The sequence below is a fragment of the Acipenser ruthenus genome, chromosome 10, assembly GCF_902713425.1.
Source record: "Acipenser ruthenus chromosome 10, fAciRut3.2 maternal haplotype, whole genome shotgun sequence".
NCBI lineage: Eukaryota > Metazoa > Chordata > Actinopteri > Acipenseriformes > Acipenseridae > Acipenser > Acipenser ruthenus.
The window spans coordinates 10,917,402-10,941,866 of NC_081198.1; the positions used below are offsets into that span (position 1 = coordinate 10,917,402).

The window sequence follows — 24,465 nt, forward strand, 5'->3', positions numbered from 1 at the left end:
ACTCCTGTTACAGATGTATAACACATTACTAACACAATTCTAATGTAATAAAACTATTAATTGAAATTCATGGTGTCTATTTTGTATGTAGTCTATGGAAATAAGCAGTAACATTGTATGGATATTGGATATAACCTATATTCAGTTGTATTGAAGTTTGTGAAATGGCATGCAGCTTTTAACTTTCTAGTTTATGATTTGAGTGCCTTCACATGAGGTGGGCAAAAGAACTACAAAGCAAGAAGACACAGTTATACTGTAAGAGATAGGGGCAACTGTACATATTAACTTATTATAAATTAAATACTGTACTACTAGGTAGACTTTTGCAATATCATTTTGTAGTTTCCTTGATTACACAATGTTAAATAAAATATCTAAATTATGTTCATATATATATAGCCGCGTTCGGAAAAATGACCCAGTAGTATAAAAACCCAAGCAGAATAAAGAGCTCCTCTAAAATAATTTCTTCTTTTAAGCTACTGTGATTCCATATTGTACAATCATTTATACTTTTAAATACAACTAAATAGGCCCACATGAATAATATAATACATATTAGAAACCAGGACTTTCATCCACTAATCAGGAAACTACCAAACAGTAGCCAACAAGGGAACATTTTGTCTAGCTTTAAAAAACGATAGGTTAAGGATGTAACCCTGGTTCCCTGAAAGAGAAGACAACCACCAACAATACTTTTGGGATATGCCTGCCACAGGTCAGGTATTTACTGAGCATTTTATGTCAGAGCTGCCGATAGGCCCCTCCAGGGAGTGACATAAGTAGTCATGCCGCGGAGATCACATTCTCTTTTGCATCGAACCTGTGAATGCGAATGATGCGACCTCGCAAGGATTGTTGGTCATCTTCTCTTTCAGGGAAAAGGGGTTACATCCGTAACCTATTGTTCCCTTTAATACGAAGACGACCAACAACAATACTTTTGGGAAAGTATATCAAAGCCGTTGCAAGGGAGTATGCGCAGATAGCAGATGCGGGATGTCTCGCTACCACCAAACTAATCTTTGTTGTGTGAGCGTGCAACCTCAAGGACCCTTGTGCCTAATGAAGGCATACAGGGATCTACCACATTGAGTTGGTAGAACCTGGTGAATGTATGTGTAGTAGCCCAGCTAGCCGCAGTATAAATATCAGTCAATGAGGCACCTCTAAAGACGGCCCATGATGTAGCCACTCCTCTGGTAGAGTGCATGGCCACCATCCCAGGTGGGGGTAGGCCAGCATTAGTATATGCAGTCAAAACTGTGTCCACAATCCAGTGGGACAGTCGCTGCTTCGAGAGGGCATGACCCAGGGTCCTTTCACCATGACAGACAAAGAGCTGGTCAGACTGACGCAGCGCTCTCGTACTATCCACATAACATCTCAATGCCCAAACCAGGCCGAGGGAATTCAATCTCCGATCTTCCTCCAAAGAAAAAGGAGGGGGATGGAAAGCCTCTAGCTCCACCGATTGATTCATGTGGAAAGCCGTAACCACCTTAGGGAAGAAAGCTTGGTTCGTGCGTAACGACACCCTGTTTCCATCATCCCAAACACGCATACAGGAGCTGTGCACTGACAGAGCCTGTAGTTCACTAACACGCTTAGCGGAGGTGATGGTTAACAAAAAGGCTGTCTTCATAGAGATATTTCAACTCTATGGAATGTATAGGCTCAAACTGGGCCTTAGTGAGAGCCTCTAATACCACGTACAGTACCGACTCCATTCAGGGAGGACGTCCTTTCTAGGAGGACGTAACTTCACAGCGCCCTTTAGAAAACAGGTCGCTAGTATATGAGTAAAGCCCTGTGTAAATTGCGATTTCGTGAAATTAGCCCAATACCACAATTTTTACAATATTCTTAAGAAATAAATTAATTATTTCAGAATTATTATTTGTATTTCATACAAAAAAAATCACATTAACAAAACTGTACAACTCTGCTGCCTGACCAGGTACTCTAGAACCTGAGCCACCTGGCTCTTCAGTTCCAAGATATCCTTAGTCTGCTTTGAATGCCTCGACCGCTAACTGCTCCTTGAAGGAGACCATGAGCGGCTGCGAGCTCGATGGGCTGGAGCCTGTGCGCAGGATAAGCTCTGCGACAGGCTTGAAGGCAGGTGGAGGAAGCTGCCCCTGTAAACTCTGCGAGCCTCCTGCGCAGGGTCCGAGGCTGGGACGCTGCACAGATTGAGCATAACGTCTCATCTCCTAAGACAGAGGAGGTGTGCTGCATTCACAGGCACCTGACACACAGGAGGTGTTTGTCCTGAGGGGGAAGCATCCGTCCGCAGGACGTGCAAGGGTGGAACTTCGACATTTCGACGTGCCGGGGCAAAGCACCGATGCATGCAGCATCTGAGCACTAATGGTGCTCTGAGGTACCGAGGGCACTGAAGTGCAGAGCGTCCAGGCACTGAATGGTGCCGAAGCACTGAGGGCACCGAGGCACTGAGGACACCAAGCACCAGGGGCGTAAGCTCCTAGGTTACTGGGCTGGTTGTCTAGTCTGGACCGCATGCAGTCACACAACCGAGGCAGCACGTAGTTTACAACGGAGTGGAGCACAGCCTTCACAGTATACAGAGAAGACCCAACAGTGGGTGGGTCAATGTATGCCAGTCTACTCTACAGTGGGCTGATCAGACCCACTGGGACTGATCAGACCCAGTGGATGAAGCACACATTGTTTTTTTTTTTGTTTTTTTAGGCCGAACACACCGAGTGGGCAGGCCAAGTCAGCCCAGTGGTGTCGACTCAACAGCGGGCGCGGCACAGCCAGGTCCCAATGGAGGAATACGTCTCTCTTTTCTCTCTTTATTATTTTTATTTATTTTTTATTTTAGCTGCAAAAAGCAGCAGTGTGGAGTAGTGGTTAGGGCTCTGGACCCTTGACCGGAGGGTCGTGGGTTCAATCCCCAGTGGGGGACACTGCTGTTGTACCCTTGAGCAAGGTACTTTACCTAGATTGCTCCAGTAAAAAACCCAACTGTATAAATGGGTAATTGTATGTAAAATAATGTGATATCTGTATAATGTGATATCTTGTAACAATTGTAAGTCGCCATGGATAAGGGTGTCTGCTAAGAAATAAATAAATAATAAAAAGCAGAGGAAAAATCACAGATAGCAGATGCTGTAGGTTAGAAAACGCAGACTACAGTCGGCAAGCTATGTAGGCTGTTGAAAGAAAGATTTTTTTATTTTATTTTTTTAAACAGAGTGCAGTTGCATAGCATTTCAAGCTCAGTCCTCAGAAGCCGAGTTTCCGATTCAGGGGAAGTAGCAAGCCGACTTCCAGCAATAAATTGCAGGGGAATTACCAGAAAAACTTTAAGTGAGAGCTCTTTTTCAAAGAATCAGTTACGCAACTGGAGAGATTAGTTATACCTACCTTACCTACCTGATTATGAGAAGCAAAAGAGAACGTGATCGCCGCGGAGTGACTACTTATTCTCTTGGTAGGCGGGACTGAGGATGTCACTCCCCGGAGGGGCCTATCGGCAGCTGTGAAGTAAAATGCTCAGTAAATACCTGACCTGTGGCAGGCATATCCCAAAAGTATTTTTGTTGGTCGTTTTCAAATTGAAAGGAAACTGATAAAAGTAAAACACTGAAAGGTAAATTAATTTGTAATTTCAATGTTTAAAATCATGATAAAAGCATTATTTACATTTGTTCACTGCTATTGGTAGTTGACTCTACAGAAAACGACTGAGCTGTTACCATGCCGGTCAATCCTGAACAAAACCAGTTTGTCTAGTTTTGACTATCATAGGGCAGCACTTTTGTTCCCCTCAGCACTGTTATGAGAAAACAGGATTTACCACAGTGATTCAGCACTATGGCTGAACACAATTATAATACCAGTATAGCACACATCTTGTGAAATGTGTGTGGGTGTATGTTATATCTGATTAAAGGAAGCACATCTCTCTGGCACAGGAAGTGCAGTAAGTCTCGTATCACATCAGCCTAAACCACTGTGGGAAAGTCTGGCATAACTTCATTTTAATTAAGCATTATAAAATGTCAAGAATAGAGGGAGCAATCTCTTTAGCTAACATTAGTCACCATCAACCAATGTAGAAAATATTATCAACTTCAAAACCAGAATCAACAAAGAGACCTTTTAAAGGTAACAGAAACTTTCTCTTAAACACAATCACCTTGAACAGGCCTGTTGATTATTTTTGTATCGACCATCATGACAGTAAAAATAGACATAATGGAAGCGTTCTGACCTTTGTATAAGTTAGTGATCAACAGATGTGTCAGCCGCACAAAGAGCACAGCGTGTGGTTTTCACTAACTACTGTGCAGAATAAATGATTTTTTTCTATGGGTAAATATCACGACTTTCTTCCTATGCATTGGGACGCGGGACATTTACTAGGAAATCGGGACTGTCCCGACCATATACAGACTGTTAGCATGTATGCATTTCAGTGCAGTATTTTTTTTTTTTTAACATCTTCTCTCCATTTATGCTCCACAGAATCGGGGGCAAGCACCATTCGCGCTTGCGCTCGCATTTGCGCTTTGATCAGAATACAGTCCTAAGAGTTTTAGTTTATAGACAGTAAGAGTTTAAGATGTTTGTGTTGTTAAAATGTTTTTAAAACATACTTTTCATGTATTTTCCTTGAGAAACTATATAAAATAGGTACTAAATGAAAAAAAAAATGATTTAAATAAGTGATTTAAATCGACTTGATTTAAATCTGCCAACTCTGTTTAAAAGAAGACTTTTTTTTACTTATTTATGGTGACTTACCTACACAGGTTAGAGCACTTGTTAGACACTGTTCCTGACATTTTATAATACTTAATTAATATTGGTTGCAATTTTAAGCCAGCTAGACTAGTCCTTCCTTACTTTTTCCGTTTTTTCTACTTGTGTATGCATGTGGTTCCTAAAGCCCTCCTCGAACTTCCTTATGTTAATCAGCCCACGTGAGTGAATTCTTAACCTGAAATAAGCACAGTGGTGTGTTTGCCTGTAATTTTGTACGTTGATTTAACTTATTTTGTATAGACTGAAAAAAGCATACCTGCACATAAAAAACCAGAAACTACAGGCAAATGTGTGAGTCTCTGTTGCAAGGACGTTCAATCTTTCAAAACTGTCTCTAGAAAGGGGTTTGTAGAACTAGCACTAACTTTGCTGTTTAGGGTTGTATAGACTAGTCCAAAATAATGATTCAAGTGTATCTTACGTTAATGTATTCGTATTTTATGGTAACAAGAACATTCTTATCATTTTTCACATAGTGTTTACACTGCGGTTGTGCCCTGAGCCAGTTTAGGTCCGAATACGCGCGCATACCATCTAAATTACAACGTGCTCGGTGACGTCATAACGACCACTGAAGGGATGACGAGTTTTCCCCTCCCCAAACCACAAAGGCAGAAGAGGCAGAGTGGTATTACAACCAAACAATACAGTGTTGTGTTCATGTTGCGGGGACTCGTCTTAAACAATATTGCAGTCTACGAGAAAAAGTGTTATTTGTTATTATTTGTCTTTTACACAACATAACGGTTCCTGAACCATTTGTTATGTGAAGGATTTCACCTTGAGTAAGATAAGTACATTTGCTGTTTATTACTGTAATAATAAAGACCCTTTTGTTTTCAAAATAACTCTATTCTGTTTCTTCACCAATATTGTCTCGCCTTGTATATATATAGACATAGTTGTATGATGCATAAGTCCTTTATTTTTTATTAAAACAAGCTAAGCAGCCACAGGAATACCAGAGGGGGGGGGGGGGGGGGACATTTTACTGTATACAGTTGCAGTTAACAATTTTTATTTTTTTTCAAATTAACCTTGTTACAAATACTACTACTACAAATGAATACATAATAATAATAATAATAATAATAATAATAATAATAATAATAATAATAATAATAATAATAATCATTTCGTTTTTTAAAAAAAACAAATGATTATTATTATTATTATTATTATTATTATTATTATTATTATTATTATGTATTCATTTGTAGTAATAGTATTTGTAAGGGACCGCAAATTATTAAAACAATCTTTATTTAAAACTTAGAACATAACAAAACGCAATTGTGTAACAGATCAACTATAATCAAAAAGTGCTGAGGGGGTTGCACAGATCTTTCGCCAGACCTGCCGCTATGTATTTATTATGTGTTTCCTTAGAGAGAGCACTCTGGATTTGAGTTTCGCCCCACAACGCTATGATGACAGCTCTGCTTTCTTGGTCTCCCAGGTTCACGACGCGGTTGTCAGATACAAACAAACAAACAAACTATTCTGTGTTTTTAAGCTAATCATTGGTACAATCAAAATATTTATTTAAATAACAATAACAAATAAATGACGAAAAGACGGTGCGTTAAAGACCATGTGTTTGAAACTAAACCAATAACTAAGTGGTTTACAATAAAAATAATTGGGGAAAAACACAATCCAAGATAGTTTTTGTATCAAATTATTTTTGAATATTAAAAAAAAAAAAAAAAAAAAAAATCTCACCGATATACTAAATTATTATACACTTTTGTTTCTTTGGCGTCTGCACCTGTTTAACAAAGCAATAAAAAGTATCGTCAAAACTAGCCCATGTATGGATAATTGGGGTATGTACACTTTTGACGACAGCTTAATAGTAAAACGTAGATATTTACAAATACTCCCCAATATAAACAGTTAATAAATTAAATTACAAAATGGTTTGGATAAATTAATTAACAGCCCCGTGCATCACAACGCACCAGGGCGTGCGGTAATAATTGTCTTACCGCACACTTGTCGTGGGTTATTTCTTACATAGTCAGGACGCTTACGTCGCAAGTCGTTCTTCTCTTTTTGTTACAATATAGCTAAGAGATTACAATACAGCTAAGAAAAAAAGCAATTTTTTTTGGTTTGGGGATTTTTTTAGTTTCTGTTTTTATTTATTTTTTGTCATATGAAACGGTTTTTGCAGTTATTGTGCACAGTGTGTTTGTTTCTGTGGGTTGTATGTATGCATATGTGCTTTGTATCTGTATTTTATACGTACAACTACTGTTATAAACTGCAAAAAATGTTCGCCTTGCTTCACTCGGCACCATACATGTTCCGTTTTGGCTACTTTGCTCTGCTCAAACCCCGGGGAGATATTTGATGTATTCTGAGTTTTAATTGATTTGAATCATGTTTGTAATATAAAACTATCTCCTGTGACGTCAGACTTTAGGTACTTGCCCGTCCGTTTCTAGCTACGCCCCTGAAAGGTACTGTCTAAACAAGTGGATGAAACTCAATTAATCACACTGTGGTCGTATGAAGTGGATTAAACACGAGATTAACTGCACTTCCTCTGTCAGAGAAAAGTGTTTCGTTTCATTTGTTAAAAACAAAACAAACAAAAAAAAAAATTGTAATCCCCTGCTTTCCTGTGTCAAAACCATACAGTATGTTTCTAAATATTGGTGGTAATATAATTGTGTTCGGCCATAGTGCTTCTTCATGCTGTTTCAGTGCTGCATAAAAACAGTTAGCTAGTTTTCAATGTCAGAGCAAGCAATTTTTTTTCTACAGCGGTTGATTCAATTACAGTAAATATACTAATTTAAGAGAATAGTCGAATTGCGTACAGAATGTTACAGTAAAGGAGTCTTTCCTGTGACCTTTTGAAAGCAGCAACCCCGCTTTTTGACCAGAATACAGTTCTTCAACCAGCATGTCAAATTTTACAGCTCAAGTGCTGCTACATGTTTTATAACAACGCTCTCTTTCTTTCACTTGAGAAAACGAATACATTTACTTATATTAAAATATAAAAAAACACTGCGTTTCCTTTTTCAAGTTCTTAAAAAAAAATGTCAAGTCACAATGCAACAACATCGAGTTCTCTGACGCAAGCTCTGACTCAAGTCTGCTCGCCCACCGCAGCTATATGGGATCCAGGTGTTTTTTCTGTTTGTTTTACAACGGTGCTAGTACACTGACAAGGTAAGTGACAAACATCTGTTTGCTCTATACGATATATAACAAGCTAATAATGTTTGAGAACAAATATCGAAGTAGCCTCTGTTTAGTGTTTTTGTTTCGCTGCTGTTGCTTAATGGTTCATACTTCAAACAGAATAGTTTTACAGTTGTTTAACCTGTTGGTGCAGGTAACATGTTCCCCGGGTTGTGAACAGAAAATCTTCCGACAACAATGGCAGCTTGTAACTCTCAGTTTTTGTTTTATGAGGAGTAAATATTTATTTATTTATTTTTAATAACGAGATGTGGTTGAACAAGCATATTCTAGATTTACTATGCAACGACAAAGGTTTGGATAACATCATTTTTCAACTTCGATATTTAAAGATCGTACAATGTAAAGAAATGTATAGAAACAAAACTATTTAAAGAACTCTATTGAAATATGTATATGTTTTGGTAAAACTTTAAATTCTGCCTAGGCTGGACGCCATTGTGTTTAGCTGGCATGATATCTCCAGCCTAATGTTCGCAAGATTACTCTTGGGTTTAGGGTCCCAACAGTCTTTATAAGGACTAGTTTAAAGAACAGTTGAATTACATTTTTCCAGGGGCCAGTCGTTTTTAATCAACACATTCATATAGGATTCTATGAAACACTGAAGACCTGGTATATTTGAACAGAATAATATGTGCATAACTACTATTTTATTTAACATTTTGTATAGTTACATTTTCCTTGGAAAACTGCAATTAGGGTCTAAAGATCTTTGCCTAGTATGTTTTATCACAGTAGTAATTAGTGTAATTAGGTTTATATTACAAAGTAATATAATTTTTTTAAAATCTATAAGTATTTGTAAAAGTGTAAAAAAGTCTTCTGGGTTTAGAGTTGAACGATTTCTCAACGAAATGTGGTTGACATTTTTTTTTTCTTTCTTTAGATGGGCAAACAGGACTTGTTCATCTTTCTTCTCATCAGTTGTAATTTCATGGGTGTCTCTGGCTATCCAAATGGCTTAGTTACAGATTCATGCATTAACATGACACCACTGCATGGTGGAGCCAATGCTCAGACTTCAGCTGCTCCCTTCAGCGTCACAGCTAGTAAAACTACATACAGTCCAGGAGATCAAATTACAGGTACACAGCAAATGCAGGCCCAGCGTCAGCATGAATGCTGTGGGGAGGCATCCACTTATTTAGGACGGGCTCATTTTGGAAAAGACCAATCAATTAGCTCGTCTTCTCTACTATTTTACTTCACTGTGATGACAATAAACAAATAAATAAATAAATAAATCATATGACAGTGCAATATTATGAACTATCCACACAGCATGAATTACCACAGCTCTCCGAAAAGTTTTTTTTTTTTTTTCTTTTAAATTATTATTATTACCGCATTAGCAACAACGGGGTGTCTGAGCAACAATACTTGATACAATCATACAGTGAGCAGGCCCCCTACAGAGATTGCAATAAACAGATTCCCACACACACCAAATTACTGTAAAGTAACGAATGTACATATAATGATTACTTTCAACTGGCTATTCAATACTGAATATAAAAAGCAAACACCAGAAGCAACGAGACATTTTTAAATTCTTCTTATTATTGTGCTTTGCTTTACGTTAATTTGATTTGATTAATGATTTCTCATAGATTTTTATTTAAACGATAGTACCCGTCAATGAGGGCTCTACCGTGTGATAGTTGACCGCGACGGGAGTTATGCGCCCCGAGCCGAAGGCGAGGTCGCTAACAAAAGTCAAGGTCAACTATCACATGGTAGAGCCATCATCGAGAGGGCACTATCTCTATTAGAAAATCATCTTTACCATTCTTTTCTTTAAAAAAAAACAAACTAAATTTGCCTTGAACTTGCACTGATTCGTCAGGTATCTTTCTACTGAGTAAAAACGTTCTAAGAAAATAGTAAAAAACAAGGATGACATACTGTGATTCTTGAAATGTATTTTTGTTTACAACTGTAAGTCGCCCTGGATAAGGGCGCTGCTAATAAATAAATAAATAATAATAATAATAATAATAATAATAATAATAATAATAATAATATAAAGAGAAAATAATTACTTTTTATTTAGTAAATCGATTTAATTTTTGTATTAACTTATTATGGTTTTAAACCCCTATTTAAACCACTCTAACCATGTTTCTACCTTCAGCCAAAACCTTTCTCTCCTGAATCTATATATGAAAGGAGCAATGTTACGGAACTGTCCACGTCTCGCTTTGTTATTGTTGAAAGATGCTGTGTCTGTGCTCCAGTCGAGCTGACAGTCTATGATTGTCTCTCGGCAGTTGCAGGTACAGGATTGGTTGCTTTCGTCAACGCAAAGTATTGATTGGCTGATTTTGGTGGATAATAAAATTAATTTGTACAATTTATGTCTTTGTTTAGTATTTACTGTCCAATAAAAATACTTAAAAATACAGCAAGTCAAAAAGAAAATGCTAGCACTTGCACGGATTGATTTTAAATTTGATTCACAGCTGGTGCTGAGACATTCCAGCAGGCATCGACCGCTAGAACTGGAAGCTGATTGGCTGACAGTACTGAATCAATTTAGAATCTGAAACTGGGGGGGCCAGGCCCCCTAAGGCCTGCCCGTAACGCCGGGCCTGAGCAAGTGGCAATTTATACCACCAAATTGTCATCTACCAGAGGTGAACAAACCCAGTCCTTGAGCTCTCAAGTCCTACAATCAAAATTACTTAATTGAACCAATTTAACCCCAATCAGTTCATTATTTTATGACTCTGGACCCCCAATACTAGAATTGTGCCACTCTGCCACATACTGTATTCAGATTACATTTATAACAGGAGATGACAGTGTTTCTTATAGCCTGATGAATGTCTTTTTTCCCCTCTGAAAGTGACCCTCCAAGCTAAGTCAGGTACCTTCCGAGGATTCTTGCTGCAAGCTCGGCAGATTGGAGGAGGTGCTGCTGTTGGTTCTTTCACAATTACTGATCCTACAAACACTCGGGGTCTAAACTGCAATGCAGACGTAAGTTTTTTTTGTTGATTACACTATGTAACACAATTTTTGTTCCTGGGTAGTAAGTGTTATTTCCTAATTGCTTATGCCTCAAAAGTATAGAAAATGTCTATTATTCCCCACAAACTTTGCTTTTGTGACCAGGACAGTGATATTTTGAAATTTACCTAATTCCAATGAGAAAACGGGCGAATTTGTGTCTTTTCGTTCACATAAAGTCAGAAAAAAACAACATATGAATCCAAATTAACATGTATTTATACTAAAGTAATACAAAAATGACTACAAAAGATTTAGAAGTGAGTAGTTTTTCGAGATTTACGATTATACTGTAAATCACTTTCACAAATCAGCCCCCAAATGTAGTCTCCCATCATGTTCTCGTTATACTGTCCTTGGTAGAGGCGTTCAAAGTCCAGTATATCCTGGTGGAAGCGCTCCTCCGAGTACGCTACCATGTTCTCCTTGAATTTATCAAGATGAGCATCAAGGATATGGACTTTGAGGGACATCCTACAGCCCATTGTGCAGTAGTTCTTCACCAGAGTCTCAACCAGCTCCACATAGTTTTCGGCCTTGTGATTGCCCAGGAAGCCCCGAACCACTGCGACAAAGCTGTTCCAAGCCACTTTCTCCTTACTAGTGAGCTTCTTGGGGAATTCATTGCACTCCAGGATCTTCTTTATCTGTGGTCCGACGAAGACACCGGCTTTGACCTTTGCCTCAGACAGCTTAGGGAAGAAGTCTTGAAGGTACTTGAAGGCTGCCGACTCCTTACCTAGAGCTCTGACAAATTGTTTCATAAGGCCCAATTTGATGTGCAGTGGTGGCATCAGCACCTTCCGGGGGTCCACCAGTGGCTCCCACTTGACGTTGTTCCTCCCCACAGAGAACTCGGTCCGCTGTGGCCAGTCCTGCCTGTGATAGTGCGCCTTGGTGTCCCTGCTGTCCCAAAGGCAAAGATAGCAGGGAAACTTGGTAAAACCGCCTTGGAGACCCACCAGGAATGCCACCATTTTGAAGTCTCCTATGACCTTGATGCCATCTCAGAAAAATGCAGATATGTATCCACTTAGGCAGCTGGAACTAAACTGAACTGGTGGGCTTAAGGCCCCTGTATTTATACTACTATTTATATTACTGGAAAGTTCTAGAAAGTTCTAGAAGTTACTCCAAGTTTACTCAGCACTGAATCTATCTGGAATGTTCTGGAAAATAGGTACATTTCAAAATATCACTGTCCTGGTCACAAAAGCAAAGTTTGTGGGGAATAATAGCCATTGTCTATACTTTTGAGGCATAAGCAATTAGGAAATAACACTTACTACCCAGGAACCAAAAAAAAAAAAATAATTTGTTACACGGTGTTATTTATGTATTTATTTATTTTGAAATAGTATTTATATTGAGGTTTCACCAGTGGTGTCCCCAGGCTGGAATGACATTGAAGAATCCTGTTCAGGGTGTTTTTATTTTAAAATGTACCCAATAATAAATTAGAAAAATTAAATTAGAAACTTAGAAGTTTAAGTGTAATTAAGAAATCAAGAAATACACTTTCATGTAAATATGTAAATGCATCTACAGTAGATGTTGAAAATGTTCACCATTCGCATTTATACACTGCTGACATCGTTGAATCAAGTTCAAGAACACAGCTCACAGTTACTGCTGAGGTTTTGCACAGAACCAGTCTCCCTCCATTTCTGCATTTACTTATGAATGGGTGGCTCCCTATATTCCTCAACAGGATATTTTTCTTTAAATAATTCTCTGCACATTTTGTATAATTTTGTTTCAGTATATGTTTCAACCAAAAAAACACCTTGCTTAATGTTTAACACCATACTTATTAACAAAAAAAAAAAAAAAACATTTGTTGAATAAAACACATGTTCACTCTTGTACGGCTCACACTCAACTGATGTGATTCACCTGATTACAGCTCTCATTTTGCAGTCAAGTCAGAACTGTCACATGACTGTTAGATTCCCCTCTGTCCATATACATCTTGAAAAGAAAATCTAATATTGTATTTTTATGATTCTAATTTATTATTGGGTAAACTTTTCAATACAATACCCTATAGTAATGGTGCAATTAGAGGTACATCACTTCTACATTTATATTGATGGTGTTCAGAATGGAGGAACCTATCCTGTCTGTACAAATGTCACATTTCCAGATGAACATGCAGTGAATGTAGGTCATGTTGATCTGATTTGTTATACTGGTAGCTGTAATTTTGTCACACATACTAATGTATTTGATATTACAGTGCAAACCACTTACAAGAATAACTGGTTAATTGAATCAACCACATATTGTAATCAAACTGTATTCCCAATATTTTTGCTAATCACTTAAAACAAAATCTACATCTATGTGCAATCAACATACCTGTAAACAGTGAATCCGTCTTAACCTTCAATGATTAATATGATTTAGTTTTTACTCCAGAATTCTGCTGTCAGTCACATGTCTAGTTCAGACAAGTCACAGATCCAAGCCACATGGAATGCACCCAAATCTGGCACTGGGAATGTCGAATTCAGGTACGGACGTTTTATTTTTAATTTGTTATAACCCTTGTCCATATGGAACAAACATGTAAACACATATATATATATATATATATATATATATATATATATATATATATATATATATATATATATAGTGGTAGAAGGACTGAGTTTGAATGTGCAGTAACCAGTTCAGAGACATGTTTTGCCACAATATAGTTGCGTTTTATGTTTAAACTTTAAACAAAAACATAAAGAAACAAAAACCTAACACCTCACAGAGATCCTATCTGTACAGACTTTGTTTATTTCCCTAACTAAGGTCAGGACAGGTAAGCTGTTTCCCTGACAAACAAAACACAAGTTCTGTGATTATCTGTAGTACCCATAACCATTTCCTTCACACAGATTCTACACAAGCAACTACTGCTTTTTCACCTCTCCTTGCACCACCTCAAGTTGAAACAAACAAGGCTATTTATACAGCTGGGTATTTAATTAATGAGTTAATTCTAACTGAACAATCATATAATCATTACCTCTAATTAAATATATATATATATATATATATATATATATATATATATATATATATATATATATATATATATATATATATATATATATATATATATATATATATATATATTTCTCATACCATTAACCCAGTTATATTATCTTTTTAGTGACACTTTTGTTAGAGTGTATGAAACATTTTGGAACCAAGTAAAAAGTTCACTCACGTTATTTTAGTGCCAACAATGCAATACAAATAAGTTTAAAAATTTTAAAAGTGGTATGACATTAAATTAATTATTCTCTGTTTTTTAGAGCCACCTTTGTTAAATCAGAGTTTATATTTTGGGTTCAAGTTAAAAGTTCACAAGTGAGCTTCAATACTATTACACCTGCAAGTCCTGCACCTGCAAGTCCTGCACCTGCAAGTCCTGCACCTGCAAGTCCTGCACCTACAAGTCCTGCACCTGCAAGTCCTGCACCTGCAAGTCCTGCACCTGCAAGTCCTGCACCTTCAAGTCCTGCACCTGCAAGTCCTGCACCTGCAAGTTCTGCACCTGTAAATTCTGCACCTGCAAGTTCATCATTTAATCCAGTAAGTGTGTTTATTTTAATTTGAAAACCATTTACTGTAGGGCAAGGGCGTCTGTTTTTAATGTCTTTATTTATGTCTACATAATTAGGTTCCCTTTACACAGAGGAGACACAAGCAGCTAGTGAGACTAGTTAATCTGGCTACCAGGGTCCTCAGGTGATGGCATTGTATTGTGCATGTGCAGTGGATTAGATACTTGGTTATCATTTTGACACGATTTTAAACGTACACTTGCTGGTGTCATCTGACCTTCACATTGTACTTTTTGTCACATGCAAACCATGATACAATAATATGTGACCACACATTTGCTTTTAATCGCTGAAATTTGGCATTTGGTATTTTGAGCTCTTACATTGAGCTACAGTACTGAAGGCCATATTACAGAGCTTGATTAAACTTGGACTTTGTGCTACGTTATTCCATCTTAATCCTGTAGCCAAATTATACCCATATGCTATATCCTGTGAGTTTCAATGAGTCTGCTTATATAAGCATTTTGTTCTGTTGTGATTTTTTTACTTTTTAACCTAAAGCAATCTGTGGATGCATTATGAATGAATGTAGGATCTATTTCACATAACATACAGTTGGTGGCTATACATTCTGAATGTAAAATGTATATTGATATGGTTTTTTTAAATATCCCTCAGAGTTCATCCCTGGTATTAATTTCCAGTGCTGGTTGTGGCACCAATAAAACCTGCTTCAGCAATCCTGCAGGATGTAATGCAGCCACGAACGCAGACTGCTACTTCATGTCTTCTGCTTCACCGCAAGGAGGCAGTGATGGTATCCAGTTTGAAATTAGCGGCAAATCCAACGGTTACATTTCTATTGGATTTTCAGATGACACAGAAATGGTAATTCATACAAATAACACACTTGCAGGTTTCCACCCCATGATAAGTTCTAAAATTGAGGCATCTTGTATGTAGTTGAAAGAAACTACAGGTAGCTATTTTACACAAAATGTCTGCTTTGACTTATATGATTACAGTACGTGTCTCCTCCAAATACAGTAATTAAACTGTTCATACTCAAGTTCCACCTCTTTATAGAATATAAAAAAAAAACCTTTAAATAATTAATGAGTTAAGCAATGTGGTTAGGGCCCACTATTTCATACAGATGTGATTAGATAATTGAGTTTAACCAAACTTTAACTTTAAGATTAAATGTTTACTGCAAAGGTAGTTTAGCAACGATTTTCTCAGTTGGCTGAGCAAGTCCATAACACAGCAATACATTAAAACATTTGTTTAGAATGATACTGTAACCCTGAACTGTATTATTTTTAGATTTTGGTTACTTGCTTTATACTCCTAGATTCTGACTTGCCTTGTTCAATAAAACGACTACAGTTTGTACGATTGAGCAGTCAAAAATGAAACTGGAATCATTGTATATAATTATTACTTTGTCTCCTCAGGGAAATGATGACATATATATCTGTGGTCAGGATAGGAATGGAAACATCCAGGTCCAACATGCTTTTTCTACAGGAAGAAGTACACCTACAATTATACCTCTGGTAATTATCTATTATACTGTAAAACTATGAAACGTATACAATTCCATGACAAACTTTGATCAAAGTTCTTCTCAATGACATTATTATTTTTCTTTCTTTTTAACTTAGGAAAATGTTTACAACATCGCAACTTCTTTCAACAATGGGATCATCAAATGCTCTTTTATAACAAGAAACGCCATATCAACACAGCAGAGAGCCGCAAACACCTCTTACTACATATTTATGGCTAATGGACAGACAAATGGCGGTGTGTTTTGCATTAACTGCTAAATATCTACACTTGTGATTTTCATTTTTGTTTTGTTTTTATGTTTTAGTTTGTTATTTTATTTAAAAAAAAACATTTTTATAAGAACACCAGATTTAGGGGTAGATGTGCTAAAATGTTGCATCTGTCGCAAAGACACTATGGAAGTTTTCTATTTCACAGTAAAGTGTACCTCATTTTTCTAATGCAGCAGATTGCATGCCCTGTTATATTGCTGTAGCTAACATGGTGTGTTTCATTGATCCAACAGGGGCCATACAGTACCACCCTTTAAGACCTTTTATTACAGAGGACAAAGTTAATCTTTTAGGTTCCCAGATAGCAAGTGGAAATGCAAACAGACCTGCTATCATTAAAACGCACGGTAAGCAACAGCCATAAGTTGTTTTTAATAAGTGAAGCAATTCCTGTATGGCTTCACTGTATTTAAAGGTGTAATAAATAAGGCTTTATTGGGAAATATATTTCCATCAAACTTAATTTAAAGTCTAAAAACTAAAAATGAAGCCCTGAAAACATAAACAACAAAACAATAAGTGACTTGTGACAAAAATGTAAGGCTGATGAGATGTAAGAAAATGTTGTCTAAAGCCTTGGTTTATTGCACCTTTGAATATAGTGTATACCCAGTACTAGTGAGTTACAAATAATGGTTAACTGATCAACAGTGGTGCAATGCATTCCTATTTGTCATTCTATGTCAAACGAAAGGCATGACAGTGATTAATCTTAGATAGAGCCTCAGTGACTGATGATGATAATAATCTGCACTTTTTTCCTCCTAACTCTAGTTTTTTAAATTGTTTGTTTTGCTCAGTGTAACTAGTTTGAAGTATAAACAGCTTTGTAATATGCCCCTCTTTCTCTGACAGGTGCTCTTATGCTAATAGCCTGGATGACCACAGGAAGTATTGGAATGATAAGTGCCAGGTATTTTAAGCAAGTATCAAAAGGGAAACAAATTCTTGGAAAAGACATCTGGTTTCAGGTATACAGCGAAAACTTTATTTTAATTTATTACCAGTATTATTATTTTATTTCTCTGATACATTACACATATAATCATATTTGTCATTATATTTTTCATATTTGTCATTATATGATTCCACCAGAGGGCATGTGTTGCACTGCATATGATAGAATGACAAGTGAAGCATTCGTATTCAAAACATTATTTTTTTGTTTAGCGTGGACAGAGCTGTAACTTCACCTGAAAATACAATGTACAAGGTGAAGATTATGGAAAGGGATTTAGTGAGAAAAAACTCTGTTGGAAATGCTGGAATATGTTTTTGTTCCCAGATCAATCTCTTCATTTTAAAAGAAGCCTATAGTGGGAAAGTAACATTACTGGTTGGGACATTGCTCTCCAAAAGTGTGATTCTGCAATGGTGGCTGCCAAGAAAGATACAACAGTCAGTATGGATCCAGACTTGAAAGTTACCATTGTGGAAACAATTATTTGAATTAAAATGGAGCGCAAATGTCCTGCCCTCATACATAAACCTTCAATGGATTCAGGATTGCCTTTGAACATATTCAAATACTGTTTATGAAACCATTATGTTTCCTCTAGGCCCACGTGTTCCTTATGCTGCTAACTGTAGCTGCAACAATAACTGCCTTTGTGCTTGCCTTTGTATCTGTGAGAGGGTGGAGTGGTGTAAGTGTGAAACATGTTCTTCTTTTATCTTACTGTGGTTATACAACACTGTGAACTATTGCAGGGGTCTCCAACCATGGTCCTGGAGGGCCGGTGTCCCACCTGGTTTTTGTTCGAACTGTACACTAAATTAATGAATTGCACCAATTAAGCTTCTAATAAGCACTTCATTGGTCCAATTAAGTAATTTAGGCTCAGTTGGAACAAAAACCAGGAGGGACACTGGCCCTCCAAGATCAGGGTTGGAGACCCCTGAACTACTGTGTAAACTTTAATCCAGAATACTGTATATCTGCAGGTGGTATTTGCATGACTAATGAAAGATTCGGTCAGAACTACCAATGGAGTTGCTTCCTGGATATAGCACACATTCGTAATAGTGGAGAAAACAGTACGCAGAAGGAGCTTATTTGTGCGCTATCCACTTTAACAAAGTGTTGTCTAAAGCTATCACTACAATTATTACAAAGCAACAAGAAGTCACCTTAATAAATTTGTTTTGCAAAAAGCATTATAGGACTCAGAGTTTGACTTTTGGTCTGGCTATTGGCACAATTCCTAGTAAATATCAGGGTTAGGTGTGCAGCAGACCATGTACTTTCTGCTTTAATATGTGTGATTTTCATTTTGTAACCCTATCCTTTACAGGGAGCTCATCCTGTTATAGGGTGTATAGTGATGGGTCTAGCCTTGATCCAGCCACTTATTGCTGTCTTTCGTTGTGCTCCAGACAGCAAAAGGTTAGTGTGGCATATGCAAATTATGAGAAAAGTAGCTTTCTGTAAAATGCCAGCCCATTTCAGGATGGTCTTACTACATTCCATATAAAAATGATATTGTGCTAAAAGTAAAAATTGTTGGTACACCTTCCATATATAAACATAGCCCAGACTGCATCGAATTTGAACCCTTCATTTTCCAGAAGGAACTTCTCAACTGCCTCTCTTTGTGTGTTTATTGTGATGGTGGTTCCAGTATAAGCATGAATAACCCAGTTATGAAGTACAATTATTACTATGTATTCATGAAACACATTTTTATTTTGACTTTTAGGAGGATTGTCTTCAATCTTGTGCATGCTATAAATGCTTTGGTGATCAAAGTTCTTGCAGGTAGGTATTTGATTACTGTTGTGATTAAAGGTTTACCCAGTGCAGCTAGCTGCTGCCCAGTAATTCCTGGAATCAATGATGAAACCAACCAGGAATGTAAGCGACATACTTAACCCAAGCCAAACATTTAAAAAAATGTATCATACCATCCACAACATGTGGACTCAAATCTCATACATTTTAAAATTAGGATTATTAAATCAAAGGTTATTGGCACATTATGCTACTTTTTATGATCATAAAGTTAAAAAAAAATAATTTACTAGATGTTTCTTGGATGATACAAATTAACAGTAGTCTGTTCGTTAATCAATAGCCAGGGTTTATAAAGTATTAGATAATGTATTTGCACCTTAACCCAAAGGTGTGTGTTATGTTATTTGCAATATATTTTCCATACATTCACAGCAATGGACACATTGTAGGCTTACACCTATGCATACTTCTGCATTCTGTTCATGTTCCAATGTTCTCTTTTATTACAGTGACCTCAATATTTCTTGGTCTGCAGCTTCTTGATAACTCTCCAAATCAATGGCTGCCTAAAGTTATGGGAGGTTTCGTTGGATGGGAATTCCTTATTTATCTCGTGCTAGATTTCAATCTCTTTTTAAAAAAGGAAGGTAAGGATAAAGGCACAATTCATTATGAAATAAAAATATAAATACCTTATATACTAGTGTGCACATTAATTAGAGCACCTCATTGCTCTGTAGTTTTGATTTGTTGCGCATATGAAATCAAACCGCTGTAATTGAAAATCTGAGAGAATTGTCAAAGTAGGCAAATTAGTGATTGTGTAATGTAATTGATGACTTTAATAGGCTACACATGCAATTAATTTAAAACAGTAATAGAAAAGAAACACATAGGCACAAATAGTAAAATGCATGAAGATTTTTTAGTTGTTTTAAGATGCCTAATTAAAGCACAAAGTGGTCTAACATTTTCACACACTACTGCCTATTGTTTCTATAACACTGATAACTGACCGGAAATTCTAATTCTTACAACCTGACGTTTTCATGCAGGTATATATATAAAGGATATAAATGACAAATATTGAGGTGTTCAGTAAGTGTGCACACTACTGTAGATTTACAATTCAATGAAGAACAAGCTGATTGATACAAGTGTTTTTATTTTCCAGAAATATATGAAAATGTAGTGAAGGTAATGTAACTTTTTTAAAATCTCTATTTGTGAACATAACATTGTGAAAATTGACAAAAGCATGAGTTAATGAATGGAAAACAGTCATTATGGTGTACTAGAAGCTTGTCAGTTGTAAAAACCCAAACAAACAAAAAACTATCTCTACCCAACTTCATACAAACACCAGTTTATTTATTTTGAATACATACATACATTATATATATATATATATATATATATATATATATATATATATATATATATATATATATATATATATATATATACAGTGCCTTGCAAAAGTATTCAGACCCCTGACCAATTCTCTCATATTACTGAATTACAAATGGCACATTGAAATTTCGTTCTGTTTGATATTTTATTTTAAAACACTGAAACTCAAAATCATTTATTGTAAGGTGACATTGGTTTTATGTTGGGATATATTTTTAAGAAAAATAAAAAACTGAAATATCTTGCTTGCATAAGTATTCAACCCCTGTGCTGTGGAAGCTCCCAATTTACACCGATGAAAGAAATTGCCCTAATGAGGACACAATTACCTTACCATTGGCCTCCACCTGTGAACCATTAAAGTTGCTGTCACATTTTCTGGATAAAAACCCCACTGTTGAAGGATCATTGGTCAGGCTGTGAATCTGAAGGAAAATGAAGACCAAAGAGCATTCTACAGAAGTTAGAGATAAAGTAATACAAATGCATAGATTAGGGAAAGGGTACAAAATAATATCCAAGTGTTTCAATATCCCAGTGAGCACAGTTGGATCAATAATCAGGAAGTGGAAGCTGCATCACACCACCCAGGCACTGCCAAGAAAAGGCCATCCCTCAAAACTCAGCGCTCAAACAAGAAGGAGACTTGTGAGAGAAGCCACAGAGAGGCCAACAATCACTTTGAAGGAGCTACAGAGTTCAGTGGCTGGGAGTGGAGTAATGGTGCACCAGTCAACCATATCAAGAGCTCTGCATAACACTGGCCTGTATGGGAGGGTGGCAAGAAAGAAGCTGTTACTCAAAAAGTACCATCTGAAAGCACGTCTGGAGTTTGCCAAAAAGCATGAGAGTGACCCAGCTGCGATGTGGGAAAAGGTTTTGTGGTCAGATGAGACCAAGATAGAGATTTTTGGCCAACGCTCAAAGCGCTATGTGTGGCGCAAACCTAACACTGCCTATGCCTCAAGACACACCATCCCTACAGTGAAGTATGGTGGTGGCAGCATCATGCTGTGAGGATGCTTCTCATCAGCAGGGACTGGGCATCTTGTTAAAATTGAAGGAAGAATGGATGGAGCAAAAAACAGGGAAATACTGCAAGAGAACCTGCTTTAGTCCGCTAAAAAACTGAAGCTTGGGAGGAAATTCACCTTTCAGCAGGACAATGATCCCAAGCACAAGACCAAAGCAACATTGGAGTGGCTCAAGAACAAAAAGGTGAATGTCCTACAGTGGCCCAGTCAAAGTCCTGATCTCAATCCCATTGAGAATCTGTGGCACTATTTGAAAATTGCGGTCCACAAGTGTCGTCCAACCAACCTGAACAACCTGGAGCAAATCTGCCAAGAAGTATGGTGCATACTTACCCCAAAAGACTTAAAGCTGTTATTGCAGCGAAAGGTGGCTCTACCAAATATTAATGTGTGGGGGTTGAATACTTATGCAAGCAAGATATTTCAGTTTTTTATTTTTCTTAAATATTTACCAACATAAAACCAATGTCACCTTACAATAATTGATTTTGAGTTTCAGTGTTATAAAATAAAATATCAAACAGAACGAAATTTCAATGTACCATTTGTAATTCAGTAATATGAGAGAATTGGTCAGGGGTCTGAATACTTTTGCAAGGCACTGTATATATATATATATATATATATATATATATATTAAATCCTGTTTTTAGCTATATCTCTCTTTTCTCTCTATAACTCTTTTTTTATTTTCTGTTTTAGACTCCACCTGAACCAAAGGTGCTGCTTATTTACATTCTTGGAAACTTGATGTTTTTGATAGCTCTTCTGGTTGGAATAGGCCAAACATAAAGAGGACCCACACAAATTGAATGCTCAAACATTATAGTGTGTGAGGAACATACACTGTTGGCAGTTATAGGCTAATTACATTATTTTACTGCTCCTTGCTGAAGTCTCCATAAGGTGTATAATGTTGGGTGTATATATATTATGATTGAATATAAAATAATACATGTTTTTACATATAGTATAAGGATGTTTGACTAAACACCTTCCATAGCACTGTAAACAGGGTGTAGCCATCATAGCAGAGCCAGGGATTCTTTAGGGAAGAAATTCCACACTGTCCACACTCTTTAGGAACATGATAATGTAATGAATCTCCTCCTAGTGGCTGGTCAGTTAATATAGACATCAGCATACAACACGTAGTTACCTCTAGACAAGAGTTTGCTCTTTAGTTGAATGGTAAGCCTTTCTCTTTGAACCATATGGTTTGCATCCCGTCCTTGTTTTTCCATTCAATGTCCAAAGTACGTTAACTGATGGAATTTTGTTGTGAATATACTTTCTTGCACATTTCTTGCAAAGTTGCATATTAAAAAAACATGAAATAGTCACCTTAATTTCATAAAACTGCATGAATACAGCCATCGGTCATACATGTATAATAATTATATAATTTGGATGAAACTTGACATCCTGGGGAACATTTAGGCCCAGATTTATAAAATGATTGCGCATGTTTTACGACCATAAAACGGGTGTTAAGGGTTCTGAATGCTTGAATGGGATTTATAAAACACACGCAATGACATAAACACACAATTAAGACGTGATTTGCGAGGGCAATGTCTCTGTGCACTTTAGCCCTTGATGCATATGCAATTCTGTATATGCATTGTAATTCTGGGGCGTTTCTGAACGAAACCGCTAAAATTGGTATGGGATTTTGCAAATGAGGTCTATTAAATATTCTGTCTAATTTATTAAAGCTGCCAGTAATTGCGAGCCTCATGTTTGCAGCAAGAAGGAGGCATTGTTTTCAAGGACATAGAAACATTTAATAACATTTTGCAAAGAGAACATTTTTTAACCCTTCTGATCAAGTCAGTTTGTAAATTGCGGTTTATAATACCGTATTGTTTTGCAAACTCCAATTTTCAATACGTTTCATAACTTACATGACAAAAAAGAAAGTCTGCAAATAGAGAATATAGAATCCATGTTAAGGTTCTGAGAAGCACCTAAAAAGGTTTCCCCACAGTGGCAAAGCAAGGTTCTAGAGTGCCTTTACTTCTAGAGTGTAGGCATTATTATAAGAACGGTGGAGATTAAGAAAAGAGTCTCATATACATGTAATACAATGAGGGCTCATCCTCCATCATTATTTTAATAATGCCTACAGAATTTATGTTTTGTAATATGGCATTCTGGTATTTAACAATACTGGTTCAGGCAGTATTGTTAAATTCGAGTTTGAAAGAAAAACGGTAAAAAAAAAGGCACATCTGAATAATGTAGCTATATTATAGACCGTACAGATATGCTTAAAATCATACATAGTCAGAAATACAGACATACATAAGAAATAGAGTTGTAACTGCATAAGAATTTAAGAAGATATAAGTCATAGTTAAACTGAAGACTGTTTGTATGAAGCTGTACGGAGTTATTGTTGTTGAACATATTGCTGTACAATGGAAGGATTTTCTACCAGTTTGACTGCCATGGATGTAAGTAAATAAAAGTTATTGTTTCTGAAGTTTGAAAAGTCTATACGCCTGGAATTATTCTATACGAAATAAGAAGTTGAATATGCAAAGCACATCATTGCACCTGGAGTATAGTTGTCTGTCTGTCTGTTTATTAATCACCGCAGCACTCCTGCACCTGCACACTGTTAACCACTTTGCCACACTGTTAACCACTTTGCCACAGTATGTTATTTAAACAGTTGTAGCAACACGTGGGGACGTGTAACGCTATATTTTTCAGAACCCCACTACTTACTCTTTAAACCCTGGTGAGTAATGGATCATTCGAAATGGGAAGGGTGAGATCATTGAAAGAAAGATTTGAGACAAACAAGCCGT

The 24,465-nt window shown here is 36.8% G+C and overlaps 1 protein-coding gene across 3 annotated transcripts; it reads left to right on the top strand.

The window, feature by feature from the left end:
* The first annotated feature begins 7,731 nt into the window (after nt 1-7,731).
* Nucleotides 7,732-24,143, top strand: LOC117403317 (putative ferric-chelate reductase 1). Of its 3 annotated transcripts, none has more exons than XM_059031716.1 (16): nt 7,732-7,998; nt 8,921-9,119; nt 10,883-11,016; nt 13,456-13,562; nt 14,364-14,643; nt 15,297-15,506; nt 16,076-16,177; nt 16,286-16,427; nt 16,699-16,812; nt 17,321-17,436; nt 18,025-18,111; nt 18,760-18,851; nt 19,165-19,223; nt 19,709-19,846; nt 20,374-20,396; nt 22,349-24,143. In XM_059031716.1, the coding sequence occupies exons 2-16, from the start codon at nt 8,921-8,923 to the stop codon at nt 22,436-22,438; spliced, it is 1,893 nt and encodes a 630-aa protein (XP_058887699.1). In that variant the 5' UTR covers nt 7,732-7,998; the 3' UTR covers nt 22,439-24,143. The 3 variants fall into 3 exon arrangements, with proteins under 3 accessions (XP_058887699.1, XP_058887701.1, XP_058887700.1); XM_059031718.1 differs by having other exon boundaries at nt 7,737-7,998; nt 13,468-13,562; XM_059031717.1 differs by lacking the exon at nt 7,732-7,998 and adding an exon at nt 8,172-8,325.
* Nucleotides 24,144-24,465: the final 322 nt, after the last annotated feature.